This window comes from Chenopodium album, chromosome 8, assembly GCF_948465745.1.
Source record: "Chenopodium album chromosome 8, dcCheAlbu1.1, whole genome shotgun sequence".
In the NCBI taxonomy this organism is placed as follows: Eukaryota; Viridiplantae; Streptophyta; class Magnoliopsida; order Caryophyllales; family Amaranthaceae; genus Chenopodium; species Chenopodium album.
Genome location: NC_137841.1, coordinates 76,264,578 through 76,281,379, shown reverse-complemented (window position 1 = coordinate 76,281,379; position 16,802 = coordinate 76,264,578). Strand labels below are relative to the sequence as shown.

At 33.3% G+C, this 16,802-nt stretch overlaps 1 protein-coding gene across 1 annotated transcript; it reads left to right on the top strand.

Moving 5' to 3' along the window:
• Positions 1 to 8,323: 8,323 nt before the first annotated feature.
• LOC145642463 (EIN3-binding F-box protein 1-like) lies at positions 8,324 to 11,873 on the top strand. The gene is made up of 2 exons (XM_081693651.1): positions 8,324 to 8,621; positions 9,243 to 11,873. Exons 1-2 carry the CDS (start codon positions 8,597 to 8,599, stop codon positions 11,138 to 11,140), a joined length of 1,923 nt encoding a protein of 640 aa, XP_081549777.1. The 5' UTR covers positions 8,324 to 8,596; the 3' UTR covers positions 11,141 to 11,873.
• The last annotated feature ends 4,929 nt before the right edge of the window (positions 11,874 to 16,802 follow it).

The window sequence follows — 16,802 nt, the reverse complement described above, 5'->3', positions numbered from 1 at the left end:
TTAGTACCATTTTTATAGTGAGAATTAAAGAAATTACTGATTAAAACTATGAATTAGTAAGTGTGAAAAGAAACATGGCAAGTACGGAGTATAAAGAAACAAAGAAGTGTATACTGTAATCTTCTGCTTCTTATCTCACAATTTGTGTATTAATGTTTTTATTTATTTAATGTTATGTGAACTCGGTCCATTACTCTATTCTCTATATGTGGGTTATACTTGATATTTTCAACCAAAATTTATTTACATCATTATCCATTGTGGCTTTTAACAATCGTACAAGCTTGTACATAATCCAATTAACATACCCATTTTGCTATTGTACTTATTGAGTGATTTCGATCTGAATATAATTTATTTGACCCCATTAAAATATAATTAAAGTGTTGAATAAGTGTAAATTCTTTTTTTTTTTTTTTTTTTAATTGCTTTATTGGTTTGGTAGGGAAAGGGGGGATGGAGAGTGCTTCATTACATGTTGGAGGTGTAGGTAACAAAAAATAGTTGATATTTGACACCACTATGAATTTTGCATTCAAGGGGTTACTATTACCTATATTTACAACAAGTGGGTGGTCTTAGCTTCAGTCTACCACTGAAATTGCTGGTTTCATCTCATGTTTTATGCAGTTCTCTATAATTGATTGATGCCCAACTGTAACTGCTATGATTGATAATCAATGTGTTGCCAATTTGCCCTAAATTTATTTATTTATTTATTTATTTTTAAAGAACCAATTTGCTCCTAGTAAAGGAAGTATAGTTGGGTATATGAGGATATTTCGAGGAAGAGGGTTTTCGCAACTTAGTGTTTGGTGTGAAGGTTATCTAGCTTAGTTGTAAAGGTCTCTCAAAAATCATAATCTCAAGTAGAGGCCGAAGGTAAGTTTCAATTTATTCGCAAGTCATCTTAAATTAATAATAATAATACAATTCTGAAAAGTGGTCGGAATTTCTCCTAAAATAGTAGTACAAACAGAAGTATCTCATAAAGTGAAGTTATGGTATGTATCATGTAAGACATTATGACCATAAATAAAAATGGGCACTTTTTAACTTAACTACAAGAGAAGGAGAAAACCGTGAGAAATATGGTCATAATAAATGAATGAAATTGAGTGACGTATAGTGGGGCAATTTGTTCCCTTACGATTGTGGAAGTGTTCAAAGCTTCGGCCCACAACCCATTCATATGCTTGAGAATGGAGGGTAGATAAGATTCTTACAAATTTTAATGTCAAAACTTAATATTCTCGACAATGAGAGAAAGTCTCATTTTCTTTGGTGTGAAGATGTATTAGTTTTTATGACAACTTGCATCCCCTTTCAAGAGTTCCAACACCCATTATTATGTATTTGAAGGTATACGTGGGTGTAGTACGATCTCAATTTATTTCATTTTTTTTGTCGAACTCATAATTGTGAAAAAAGTTTAGTGCGTCTATAATAAATTCGTAATTCTAACAGTCTGTATGTATTGAATCACTTGCAATAAGGGATATTTTAGTTTCCATCTCAAGAATTGTAACTGATGGTAGACTAGAAAACGTGACCTTAACGTTATAAGGTGAAACTCCTACTAACTACATCAAATATTACTTTAGTATATGTATAAAACACATAATATATTATGTGCCCGACGTGGATAGTTAGTTCAAGGACCAACTATCTCCTCGACTAATGGATGCAAATAGTAGCCAATATTTCAATAATGTACATACAGATTTGATAAAATCGAATAAGCCGTTTTTATAAGTACATTAAAAATCAAAAGCCCCCACGCCGCATTGCATTCAATAATGTACGACAGTAAGAGTATACAACTTTATAATATTATCAATGAATTCAACGTTGATAATCCGATCCCTTTTCTTTTGCTTCATAATGTTTAATTATATCAAGTCATTTTCTTTCTATAGTGCCCACTTTGTCACACTTGTAATCGCAAGTTTGAAGGTTTATGGAGTAGTATTTAGCTTGTGTGTGTTACTCGTATTGACTAATTATTGCCACCAACAAGGCATAATTTTGTAATTTTGTTGCATGTTTCGATACAAGAAGGTAGATTGTACTCTAGTACCGTGACAACAACGCAAGATGAAAGGTAAAATAGATCACGTTTTTAATACTGATATTATGATAAAGTATAATGTATACAAGTAAGCTCTTAATTAGGGCTTATACTCCCTCCGTGTATTAGAATTAGGTCAGAAATCAATGAAAACAATTTCACATTGTTAAGTACGGAGTATTTATTAATGATATGTTCATTCTTATTTAAGCTAGAGTACTTATATGCAAAGCTGTATTTATCATTTTTCTTTCAATATGGTTATTATATGAAACCCTTAAAGCATTATAATTATGAAAAATCTCACGTAAAATGGTATTTAATGATAGAGTATAACATATATTCATGGGCCTCAACAATTAGTTTAAGTTTTTTGGTATCAAGAGCGATGATCCTCTAACATTTAATTTATTATTGTTAAAGCTTTCCTCTTTAATCTTCTTGTATATGCAATTTAAGAGCAACTAGCACATTATACATGTATAGGTTTGAGATTTTATGAAAAAAAAAAATTACAAGAGAAGACATAGTCCCTAATCCCCTATCCATATATGTATATCTAAGTTAATTAAATTATTATAGTACTTTAATTCATCATGGCTTATTAAACATTATTTCTGCACTAATAAGATATTATATTACCCCCAAATTTTGATCATAATTATATAAATCACATTAAGAGAATTTAGAAGTTTTGCAAACTGGTTTAGTAGTGTAATTGGCTAGCACTACAATAGAATGGTGATCCGTGCATTAGCCATTAGAATGTTCAACTGTTTGCTGTAATTTAATAAATCCATAAAATAAGATAAGATAGAGGATTTATGGAACATTAATATAAAAAAATTAAGCTAATCTAATGTTAATTTGATCGTGCATGCATTTTCATTTAAGTCCATCAAATTCCATAATTCTAAACCCCCCCCCCCCCCCCCCAAAAAAAAAAAAAAAAAAAAAAAACACCCACTCTATTAAGGTCCCGGACTTAGAGTCCAAAAAAAATCTCGTTACGTTATAAACACGTTAACATATACAATTAGTATTGTATGTTTAGACGAGATTCGATCTCATACCTAGATATCACCTCAATTACGACAATATGTTATGTTGTGTATTTAATCATATATACGAGTAGGTGCGGTACAACATATAATAATGATTAATTAATTAATTAGAGAAATCCAATTTGGGTATCTTAATCAATCAATTGATCTTCAGAGACCCAGATTAGTTAGGTGCAAAGAATCAAAACTAGTAATTAGAGATAGAGAAAGAGAGAGAGAGAGAGAGTTTAAGAAGACTTGTATACACGTGCCACTTACGCAGATATGAGTTGGATCCTTTAGGGGAAAAAATACGGAGTATTTCTAGGATTATTTCTTAGAGTATTTTACGTCCCTTAGTAAACACTTAATAAAGGGATTTAACGTATAAATGCATTAAAGGAAATAAAACAAAAAGTTTAAAATATAGGAGTAATAAGATTTATTTTGAAAATACACGAAACAAGTAAAAACTATAAGGTAGAAATTAAAATTGTAATGGCAATAGCTTAAAAGAGACCTTTTCTCAATTTTAGAACATTTTTTTGCTATACAACCTGTTCTATTTTGCAAGGTATAATTGAAGTTATATCGGATAACACTCAAAAGGTATAACTGTATAAGTGCATGCAATATTTTTGCCTCCTTGGTTCTATCATGCTCAAGAATCAACCATTAGCACATTAAAGGCAACTTGTGTGTTATAACTTTTTTTTTTCTTTTTTTTTTTTAAGTGGTAGATTGGACAGCAAACCTCAAAGCTCACGGTTTTTTTGATCCAGTATTTGCGGGGACCAGACACTTGAGGGTAGGGGCCCTAGGGGGGAGAGGGTAAGAAAATCTCTATCCCAAATACTCTCACTTGATAGGATTCGAACTTTGATATGCTTCTATCTTACCTCTGTTTTTAAATACTTGCTCCATTTCTATTTTTAGCACTATTCATTTGTCCTACTTTGACTAATGTTTGTGACTTATACATAAGAAAAAATATAGTCTTGTGGGTACTTGTTGGAATCATCTCAATGAATAGATTACTAATTTTCAATTGTTAGAATTTATACTTATTGATAATTAAAGATATAAGTGATCAAAGATTAGCATCGGCATACGTTCCAAGAGAAATGGAACAAGTACTTAAAAACGGAGGGATTACAAATAATATTATAGACACGTAATGACACATAAAAATACGTATACAACTATACATTCATAGTACAAGTAAATAAGTAATCTATTTTTTCGGGACCAGTTAATTAACTATTAAGTACCTTAATACGGAGTATTTAAAACCAGGTTGATTAAAGGAGTAAGCCAACCTAGCTAATAAAAGCATGATATATTTGCAAGTTGCGTATATTTGCCAGCTTTGGCATGTGAAAATTGCTAGATTCATGATCTTGAGGACATAAGAGAATGTACTTGCTAATAATCATCTATGTTTTTTAGACCAACTTGATCTGATTATTTTTATCAACTTTTTATTACCATATAGTAACCTAATTTCCAACTTGTATATGAACTGGAAAATCAAATTTAATGTAATTAAACAAAAATTATTCAGGTGAAAGGAATTTTGAGTAAAATACTATTCCTAGGAAAGAGAAAGGAGAGAGAGTGTGTGTGTTCGTGCACGTGGATCTCAAAATGGACGGTTTAATAACGTTTATTAATATTAATAAAAAATAATTAAGATTAAAGGATTAAATTAAATTAATTAAAACAATTTGAATTAAAAAAATTATTAGTAGAGTATAGTTTAATTAAAAGCAGAAAATAAAAAACATGAGGAAGTTGCTAGATGACTTGGACCAGGTTCATATTATATAGTGTAGCCGCGTTTAAATTCGGTCAAAAATTCAACAAATTCAAGAGGGCAAGTGTATAAATAACGTTACATATTATATTAGTTGGTAATGAATTAATTAAAAAGTATGCAATGAATCTTATAATTGTCAAATTTCAATGTCAATTCTGGTCTCTTTGCCTCTTGTTTACTTTCTTTATAAACACGGTCTTATCTTAATAATACCCTAGTAAAATGAAATAGGTGACTTTTTTCTTCAACTTTTTTCTAGATATTCCATTTGGCTAGTCTCTTTATATAGTCCATATTGTATTCATTATTATTCAAATACTATACATCATATGTCTATTTGCACTCTGATAAGTGAATGGATTATACATTTGTAGTTCCTATAGCTAGTGATCTTTTTGTAGATATTTTTGTGACGAATATTGATTTATTTCACTAGCTAGGTCATTCAAAAGTCTATATTTAATGAGATCATGGGATCGAGTCTGATTATATATGCAAAGTTGGTCATTCTTTCCCTATTTTCTTCAATATGAGACAATTAGTTCCATCATATGTGCTGATGTGCATTACGTTTCTAACAAGATCATATTATTGCCAATAAGACACGTTTAGGTCGAAAGAGATGCCCTAGTTAGAATATTACCAATATAGTAATTACCACACATTAATGTCACAATTATTATTTAGTGCTTGTTTAGTTCACCTTATTATTGCTTATTTGATTTGATTTAAACTTATATGGTCTAATATGATGTGACCTAGTAGGCTAGTATGATATGATATGATCAAATTGTCTAATTTGACTAAACTTTGATCTTATGTGTTTGATAATCTATAAAACAAAATATACTAGTATGTATCAACCTGGGTCTTGGTAGATTTGTAGTAAATAGTAATGTGTATTTTATTAGGAAAAAGTTAACGATCCTAGCGTCCCCAAGGCGTTAGATAAGAGAACTCAATATGGAAATATTAAAGTAAAATTACATTAATTACACTGATCGACGCGTGATTTTGTTATATATTGAAAATTTAATAGTATTATTTTAACTAATATATTGAGTAGTTATCTAACGCCCCAGGGCGCTTGTTAGCAAAATCCATTTTATAAATATGTAATTTTCAAAATAATAATAATAATAATAATAATAATAATAATTACGTAACTAAAGATATTTAAAAAAACCACACATAAAACGATAAAGTATGTCATAGCTTATTTTTCCTGATTTGAACTTGCCTTTTAAGATTTAATCTGATTTGAACATCTGAAATAAGTAAAAACAAATGAACTAAAAAAATGATGACCTTAGTGTTTAAACTTGAGGTATATTATATGCATATATGAGTTTGAGACGTACATGTAGTTGTATATTGTAAAAATGTGATTAGGCTTCAGAAAACATTTTCTTTGATTCATCTCTAGACATTGTTTGGGAGCTTTGGGGTATATTCTAATTTACCAAACTATGCTGAACTGAACTGATTGGAGCTGAACTGAATTGTTTATAAGAGAAAGAAATTAATAATTGAACTGAACTGAACTGATTGAAGCTGAATTGAACTGAACTTAAACTGAAGAGAACTAGCCCTTAATGGCTTAAGTTCATTATGCCAACTTAACCATGCGATGAGGGGGAGTATGAAAGTGTGCTCTGGCCAAAATATCACAAGTGATGAAATTAAAGGACCACTTTATAAGACTAAGCGGCTATCACAGTATTATTGTCATGTACTTTTGGGTTGGAACCTTGTTAGACTTGTAATATAGACCTATCTCCTAGCTAGGTGATGAGCGCGATCCTAACTTGTATTTTGCATAATACAGTACTATTTTTATTTGCATTATAAGAAAAATATAATGTACCATTACACTATCTAATGTTATAACACTATCTATCTATTTAATTAAATTTTATACAATGTAAATCCATACTTTTTAAAAAGTATGGCTAACCACTTATGAATTGTGTTGAGATAATAATGCCCCCTTAAAATGTTTATTTACATATTTACTATTATATAATAAGAAGTATTTGTTACATGTATGAATAGTATTGAGACAATAACTAGCCCCTTAATATACTTATTTACATACAAAGTATTTACCTTGAATATCTTTGTTCGATATTTTATGAATATTGCTGAGACAACTATGCCCCTTAATATGTTTATTTACTTATTTGTCGTCATTAATGTTGATTGCCTATTTTTTACTCTTATGAATAGTGTGCGAACATTTATGCTAAAAATACTAGTTTACGTATTTTCCTATATTAATGATGGCAATATATAATTAAAAGTGTGACATAAAGTCAAAATGAAAAAACTTTACAGGTATGACTAGCTGTGGCGCGTACATTAGCCGGCCTAGAATTTATAAAATTTCCACCAAAACTCAGTTTTAAACACAATGACTAAAAAAATGTTTAGAAAATATTGAAATCTATTGAGGTCGAGATCTTGATTTAAAAAATATACTCGTACAAACATTTTCCAACTTAATTGAATTGGGTTGGTCTTGATAAATTATCTTTAATGTGTATTTTCTATATACCTAAATTTTTGTACTTTTGATTTTATACTTCGTGTGATACAAAAACTAAAAAAATATTTGACAATCAAAACATAAATAAGAATATCAATTCATTATCATCAACTTTGGTATGTTATAGTAGATCATTGATTTGGTTTGACATTAATAAGGATATAAGCAATAAATTGCTATAATAAGGTGAATTGAACATAGACTCATGATAACCAATATGAAGTAGTTTTTTTGACAAAGGAGCGTAAGTGATTCACAACTTCAAAGAAAATTTTCCAAATATGACCTAATATTTATAGGAAAACACTACACACAGCCCTAATGACAACACATCATTAGGCAGACATACTTCTCAGTTCTCACTGTGACAAGTTGCAGTTTCAAACAAACGAAAATTGGACACGTACATAACCCTAACGAGTAACGACTACGTACGCTATACGATGCTAAAAGTAGAAACACTACCATCACCATACAAAAAAAAAAAAAAAAAAAAAAAAAAAAAAAAAAAAGCTACCTTGGGAAAAAAGAATACACCTTATACCAAACCCAAGTTTTGAATCCCAAATAAAAGGGTATTTTAGACAAGTGGGTGTTTATGTGATAACTTAGGAATGGGAGCAAAGAATACAAGTTTTAGAGTGAGATTCATTGCATTTGCATGTCATCTATCCCCCACACCTTCCAAATTCCTTGTATATGAATCATATTCATGCATTTTCCCACCTATTATTAATAACCTTATAATATAAAATCAAATAATCAATTACATTATTTTTGTTGGACCCACCTTAATACATTGACAACATCTAAAGATAAAAACACGTCCACAGCACCAAACCTTTTCTCATTGTTCGTTCGTTTCATTCATTCCCCCTTCCCCTCTTTCCTTTCGCCCCAATTTCCCCTTTTTTGCCCTATTTTCAATAGGGTTTTCTCTTTCACGCTCTACTTTCCCATCTCATGAATTTTGCAGACCTTCAATTTTCATCCATCTTTGTTGTTTTTGTCTTCATAATCTCGATTTTTGGAGCTGTTGAGGATCTGGGTGGCTTCTTTTACTCGTCTAGCTCTCCCCTTTTTTGCCTCTCCGAGGTTTTTAATCAGCTTTCAACATGTCTCAGATCTTCGATTTCAGTGGTATGTTTTGGATCCTTGTCTTTCTTTTCTGTAAATTTTTATGATTTTATTGTATTGATTTATTTAATTTCATGTGGGTGCTTTTGCCATGTTTTGTTTAGAGTTAATTAGGGTTTGTATGATAGGGTTTTTATATATGATTGGGTTGCTTGAGGAAATTTGGCATCTGGGTTTTGTTCGGTATTTAGTTACTGAAAATTTCAGGTAGTTTTGGCATATGGGGTTTACTTAATCTGTTTCAATTAGAGCTAATTAGGGTTTGGTATGATTTGGCTTATCAATTTTTGTTGCATGAATTTGAAGTGGTGGTTCTTATTTTATTTATTTTTGGCATCTGGGTTTTGTTGGATTAGGCTAAATTTGGGTAAAATTGATTTGAGTTTATGAACATAGGCATTTGATCTGTATGTTAAGGCCTCGAATTTATGCAGAACACTGTAGATGTTCATGATAATATATGAGTGATTCAGTATTATAATTTTTAGTTTAATCATGAATTGTTGTTGATCTCTTGAATTTGGATGATGTGGGTAATTTGATGGTTAGTTTAATTAGCTGAAGGGATCAAGTGATGTTGGTGGAATCATATACTGAATTTGTTTTGGTTATTTGGATTTTCAGGAAGTGAGGAATTTTACCATGGGGGATCAATATACTCAAACCCCAAGGAAGCTGGTAGCTTTTTGTCCCTTGGTATTGCCAACCATGTGGATGTTTACTTCCCTAACAAAAGGGCTAGGATCAGTGCCCCTATTGTAACAGGAGAAAGTGTAGAACAGAAGAAGCAGGTCTCTCTTGATGTCCTCCCAGACGAGTGCTTGTTCGAGATCTTCAGACGTTTGTCTGGGGACCAGGAAAGGAGTTCTTGTGCCGGCGTTTCAAAGCGATGGCTTATGCTTTTGAGCAGCATCCCTAGTGAGGATCTATGCAACAAAAATATGGTTGCTGCTGATGAAGCTGAGGAGATCGAGAACGATGGATTTCTTACCAGGAGTTTGGAGGGTAAGAAAGCCACCGATGTTAGACTTGCAGCTGTTGCTGTAGGAAGTGCTGCTCGTGGTGGTTTGGGCAAGCTTATGATCAGGGGAAACAATTCCGTCCGTGGAGTTACAGACCTTGGTTTGAAGGCTGTTGCTCGATGCTGCCCATCTCTAAAGAGTTTATCTCTTTGGAACATTTCTTCCATTGGAGATGAAGGCCTTATTGAGATTGCCAACAGATGCCACCGCCTTGAGAAACTTGACCTTTGCAATTGCCCATCAATCACTAACAAGGCCTTGCTCGCCATTGCCAAGAATTGTCCAACTTTGACCTCGTTGAGTATTGAGGGTTGTCAGTATATTGGTAACGAAGGTGTGAAATCAATTGGACAGTTCTGTCCTAACCTTAAGTCAGTTACCATCAAGGACTGCCCACTTGTCGGTGATCAGGGTGTTGCGAGTTTGATGGCATCAGCATCTTTCTCCATAACTAAGTTGAAGCTACAGGGGTTGAATGTAACTGATCTTTCTCTTGCTGTTGTTGGCCACTATGGAAAGGCCATTACTGATCTTGTTTTGACCAACCTTCAGAATGTGAATGAAAAGGGTTTCTGGGTCATGGGTAACGCTGAGGGTCTTCAGCATCTCAGGTCATTTACCATTTCATCATGCCGTGGAGTCACAGATGTAGCAGTTGAAGCTGTTGGAAAAGGTTGTCCTAATTTGAAACAATTTGTTCTGAAGAAGTGTGCTTTCATTTCTGATAACGGATTGGTATCTTTTGCCAAAGCTGCAAGATCCCTTGAGAGCCTACAACTTGAAGAGTGCCACAGGATTACCCAAATTGGGTTTTTTGGTCTCCTTTTTAACTGTGGTCCTAAGTTGAAGGCTCTTACTTTGTCTAGCTGCTTTGGATTCAAGGATATGATTTTGGGATTCCCCCTTCCAATCAAATCCACACCACTTCGATCTGTTACAGTTAGTAACTGCCCTGGGCTTGGAGACATGACCTTGGCCATGTTGGCAAAGCTGTGTCCTCAATTGCAATGTATCAATTTCAATGGGCTTCCCTGTATCACCGATGCTGGCCTTCTCTCTCTCATTGAGAGCTGTGATGCTGGCGCTGGCCTTGTGAAGGTTGGTCTCACTGGCTGTGTTAATGTGACTGACAATGTTGTCATTGCACTGGCAAAATTCCATGGTGGAACCCTGGAGGTGTTGAACCTTGAAGGATGTGGAAAAGTGACTGATGCAGGATTGGTGGCTATTGCTGACGATTGCCTTCTGCTCAATGAACTTGATCTTTCCAAGTGTGCCATTACTGATTTTGGTGTTGCATCTTTGGCTCGGTCAAAGCAGCTGTGCTTGCAGATCCTCTCTTTATCTGGGTGCTCAATGCTCTCAGACAAGTGCTTGCCATTCTTGGTGAAGTTGGGTCAGTCTCTCATGGGGCTGAATCTTCAGAACTGCAACTCAATCAGCAGCACTGTTGTCGACATGCTCGTGCAGCGGCTTTTCAGGTGTGATATCCTTTCCTAAGTGGGAAGCTTATATATGCTCTTCAGTGAATTCAAGTAGCCTCAGAAGTACATCAGCAGAAATCGTGAATAGTTAACGTTCGTTTAAGTTTTTTGGGTCCATCAGTTCAAAATGGGCTTACCTTTTGCCAGAGACTTGGCTCTTTTTCCAGGAGGATAACGATCGATTTTATACCCCTTTTTTTACAGGTTTCCTCAATATGGGAAATCTGTTTCAAGAATTTATTCTTGAGCGGTCGTTGATGCCTGAGATTACAGTTACTGGTCTCTGGATTTGGAGGGTTTGGCCTTTGTCTATCTTTTGCTGGGTTTCTGGACCTTCATTCCAAAAAAAAAAAAAAAAAAAAAAAAATACAAAAAAGAAAAAAAAATTTTTAGCTTGGCTTTAGACTACTTTAGAGCTGAGTTCTGAACCTTTAGAAGTGTTTTTTCAAGTCTGTGTATCGGTTTTACCAAGTCCTCCATGTCCGAGTGGTTTATGTTCCGCTCATGGTAGTGGGTGTTGGTCACTGGTGAGTGTTGCTAGTTGTTTACCGTTGCTTTTGTAAGTTCGAAGTATGGTGCCTTGTTTCGTAGGGGGCTTTGGCTGTGGCAGCAGTAGCTGCCATTACAATCTTCACTTATGGGTGAGATTGTTTTTTCATTAGTTTTGCCAAAGCCTTTTTTTTACAGGCGCCTTTTGTATGAACTTGTTCTCCGCAACGGATTTAAATTAATGTAAGAATTATGAATAATATGCTCGCTCTCTTGTCTATTATAATTTCCTTCTGCAATTTCTTATGATAGGTTTTATTTTATTATTTTATTTTGTCTGAAATAAGTTGGACAAATGGAGCCGTAGTCTCTTACGGAGTATAATCTTAATTATACTTGAAAACAGGAAGATTAATTGCTGTAATCAATTGCTTTTGGATAACTGTCAATTGATAATTATATGATAAATTTACACCATTAAACTACAGTATTGTGATTAAAGAGGAAGCAAAGATGAGATTAACCTTGGTAGTTGGTGTGCCTCGACTACCTAGAGGCTCTTTTCACTATTCAGTTGGCACCAGATCTCTATATACGGAGTACAAAATATGGTACTCCTTCCGTCCTTTTATTATATTACCTCCGTTACAGGTTATGTGCAACGATTAGACATTTTCTCTCTCTGCTTTATGTCAAATCGTTGCACATAATCTGTAACGGAGGTAGTATGTTTATTTCTAGCATTTAGGGCCTATTTTCATAATCTCATTAACTCAAATGAGCTGAATTGAACTTATTAGAGCTGAATTGAACTTAACTGAACTGAATATTTTATGAAAGAAGGAAATTAGGAACCGAACTGAATTTATTAGAGCTGAAGTGAATCGAACTGAACTGAACTGAAAATAATCTAATTAGAATTTTTTTTTTTTTGAATAAAAAGGAAAAATGTAGACAAGAGACCATGGGATTAGCTGGCTGTCATAGGTGAGTATGCAATGATGCACTGGAAACTACAATTCTCAAATAATTGATAAATCCAACCACCGAATTATTAGGATCATATTAGACAATACCTGACCAAAAATCTTTTTTGAGATGTTATACAGATATAATTTTCCATTTAATGACTCTCAAAATTGATTTTTTTCCCCTTAAATACATTAATTAGTACATGACCATCATAACTTTGGTACCTAAACCAACCAATTCTAAATAATACAAGCAAGCCCCTTTTAAAAAATCTAGAAGCTAATTAAACAGAGATGGTCAAAAAATGCAACCAAGAAAAAGTATAAGAGAATGACGACTAATTAAAACTCGATGAAAATTCACCAAGAATATGATCTTTGTAGGAAATTTCTGGCTCCTCCTATCTTTTGGAAAATTCTAGCTGAGCACATTTCATAGTAGTTACTACTAGTGTGGTTCAAATACATTCTTTCTGTGTAGAAAATTAGCTTATGTAAATATTGTAATGTTTTAGTCAATAGTTAGCCTCACAACAGTCACGCGTGTGAAACCAATGTACGGAGTAGAGATTATATACACTCATATATACATATAGTACGCGTCGCATGTCAATATATAAGTTGTTGATTTAGAAGTTAATACTTCTTAGATAGACAAAAGTATGAGTTCGAATTTCATAGTAAATAACTAAATACTTTATACTTTATACAGAGTATTACATCATATATTATTTCAAAGAAGCTTTAACAATCATTTTAAAGTGTATTTAAAGATTAAAAAAAAAAATCTATTTTAACACCAATTTGGTGGAGAATCAATTCCAAGATGAAATGGGAGTGCAAAATTAAGCATCTTAACTATTATTGTTATTGGAAGATAATTTTTCATACCAAAAAAGATACCTAATCGTTGTGAAGATCATAAGTTTATAATTTCAATAAATTTAATTATTGAAGATTCTCATTGACAACAAATAAAAAACAAAAACTATTTTCATGCATTTTGCAGCAAATCTTCCATGGTCAGATATATTTTTGGGGATGCAATCAACTTTACTAAAAGTGTAATCTCTCTAAATATTCGTCATTCACTCAATTATAGTAATTTACACATCTTCACGTGGTCACCAAACATAAACTAGTGGTAGGATGACAAATTGGAATTAATGTATTTACACTGGTTAGAATCATATTAGATCACATTAGATCAATAATATTTATAGTAATATATAGAGTTGTCAATTCGGGTAAACGGGTTGGATTTGGGTCGGGTAAGAGTGGGTCGGGTTAACTCGGGTTGAGTTAATTCGGAGTAATTACATAACCTATGCCAGTCGGGTTTGGGTTGGGTCATGCTTGAGTCGGGTCATACTTCTTATCGGGTTTGGGTCGGGTTACATTCGGTTTGGGTGAACAATAAGTTGGGTTTAATTCGGGTTTTCACGGGTTAGGGTAATTCTCGGGTTCGAGTCGGGTTCAATTCAAGTCAATAATTTGCGAGTTAGAATCAGGTCGGGTCATTCTCGGGTTTGAGTCGGGTTCGGTTCAAGTCAATAATTTGCGGATTATAATCAGGTCGGGCAATTCTCGGGTTCAAGTCGGGTTCGGTTCAAGTCAATAATTTGCAGGTTATAATTAGGTTGGGTCATTTCCAAGTAAGGTAATTCTCGGATTCAAGTCGGGTTATGTTCAAGTCAATAATTTGCAGGTTACAATCAGGTCGGGTCATTTCCAAGTCAGGAAATATTCGGGTTAAACTAACTATAAATAGATAATTATCATTTTTATCAAGCTAATAATTTCCTTTGACTATAATATATATGGCAATATACTAGGGAACTATATATAGTCTATAATTTAGGAATATAATTATCTCCTTTGACCATACAACAAATATATACAATATTTAACTCTTAAAATTGAGGATGACGCTCCTTTCTTTTGTTGGCCTAAACCGACTAGGTCTCCCTAGACAAAATGCTTTGATCAACAATAATAAGGTGGTCTAAATTGCATTTAAGGTGATTTGAAATTGGGTCAGAAATAATTTGGGTTGAATTTAGGTCGGGTAAATAACAAGTTGTGTTAATTTCGAGTCGAGATAGTAACAGATCGGGTTGAATTTTTGGGTCAGGTAAGTAATAGGTCTGGTAAAATTCGGGTCGAGTCAATAACAAATCAGGTTGAATTTGGGTCAGATCAATAACAAGACGGGTTGATTTCGGGTCGGGTTTGTAACAGGTTGGGCTAAATTCAGGTCGGGTTAGGAATGGGTCAGGTTGAATTTAGGTCAGGTACGGTCAGTAACAAGTAGGGTTAAATAAGGGTTTCACTAGTAGAAAAATACAAAAAGGCAACCCCCAAATGGCACCGGTTCAGGCCAAACCGGTGCCAAAAATCGGCCTAAAAATGGGCGGGTTTTTAGACAAAAATACAAATGGCACCGGTTTGAACCGGTTCCATAAGATGTTAAAAAAAAAACGGTTCAATTCACATAATAAACCCTAAAAAAAGTTCTCACTCCGCCTCTTTTTATTTCATTCCCTCTGATCTCCTTCTCTCTCCTCTCTCCCTTCTCTCTCCTCTCATCTCCCTTATTGATCTTCATCTCCCATGCATATTCGATCTAGCTCCTCTCTCTAAACCGATCTTCTTTCATCTCCTCTCCCTAGCTTCTTCGATCTCCTCTCTTTCTTTGATCTACACCACCACAAATTCGACCACCGCCACAAAGCCCACCACCACAACATCACCACTGCCGCAAAGCCCACCACCACAACATCACCACTGCCGCAAAGCCGCCGCCACCACCACAAAGGCCGACGGCCGCCGCAAATCCCACCGACAATTTTTGGGTATAATTTATACGAGGTTAGGATTTAATTTGATTTTAATCGATTTTGTTGGATTTAATTTAGGGTTTAAAGTAATCAATTTTGGATTTTAATCAATTTTTCTGGGTTTATTTAATCGATTTTTGGATTTTAATTCGATTTTTGTGGGTATAATTATCCGAATTTAATGAGTTTTGTTTAATTCGATTTGTTCTCGTTTTTTCTGGGTTTAATTTTGGGTTGATTAATCAATTTTAATTACATGCATGTGTTTTTTTTGGGTTTTTTTTAATTACATGCATGTGTTTTTTTTTTGGTATAATTTATACAAGGTTATGGTTTAATTTATAAGTTTAATTCGATTTTAATCAATTATGTTGGATTGAATTTAGGGTTTAAGTAATCGTTTTGGATTTTAATCGATTTTTCTGGGTTTATTTAATCAGTTTTTGGATTTTAATTCGATTTTTGTGGGTATAATTATCCGAATTTAATAGGTTTTGTATTTTAATTCGATTTGTTCTCGTTTTTCTGGGTTTAATTTTGGGTTGATTAATCAATTTTAATTACATGCATGTGTTTTTTGGGTATTTTTTTAATTACATGTATGTGCATTTTTTTTTTTATTTTGAGTTTCTGGGTTGTTTTTTTTTTCCGGGGATTTTGTATTTTTTTTCAATTTTATTTTTTATAATTTTGTGTTTTCTGGGTATAATTATCAGAATATAATCGTTTTTGTTTTTTTTTCAATTTTCAGTTCGTGAGTTATCTTCGTCGAAAATTGATGGCCGATACTTTGCTTCTGCAATTCAGCTACTGAGCTCGTTCGTCGAATCCATTTGGTTTTTTTTTTTGGGCAAGTGTAAAACTACTGATTATAAATTTCAATTATATTATGTATTAATGTATTATGTAACATTTTGATGATTATGAATTTCAATTATATTTGGTGTGTTATTATTGATTATGAATTAATGTTATAATTGGTGTTGTATTAGTTTTCTACCAATTTTCAAGTGAACAAAGAACAAGAACAAAAACAAAACAAAACAAAAAAAAAATTAAAAAAAAAAATAATTTTGGGCAGTTTTGGCACCGGTCGGTGCCAAAACCAATGAAATAAATATTTTGGTTCATTTTTGGCACCGGTTAACCGGTGCCTAATTGAATATATGGCACCGGTTTTAAACCGGTGCTAAAAAGGGGGTATTTGGCACCCCCCACATAGGCAGCGGTTCAAACCGGTGCCTTAGACCGGGTTTGAACCGCTGCCAAACCACTTTTTTCACCTAGTGTTTGGACGGGTTAAAACGGGTTTGGGCCAATTTCGATTCAAGTCGGGTTCTGTGCAAGTTAATTAAATTGGGCGTTGTAAACCGGTAAT

Excerpts from the sequence above, each read along its gene's own strand:
- LOC145642463 (XM_081693651.1), top strand. The coding sequence starts at position 8,597 with ATGTCTCAGATCTTCGATTTCAGTG. Across the intron at positions 8,622-9,242 it reads TCAGATCTTCGATTTCAGTG|GAAGTGAGGAATTTTACCAT; the intron begins GTATGTTTTGGA and ends TTGGATTTTCAG.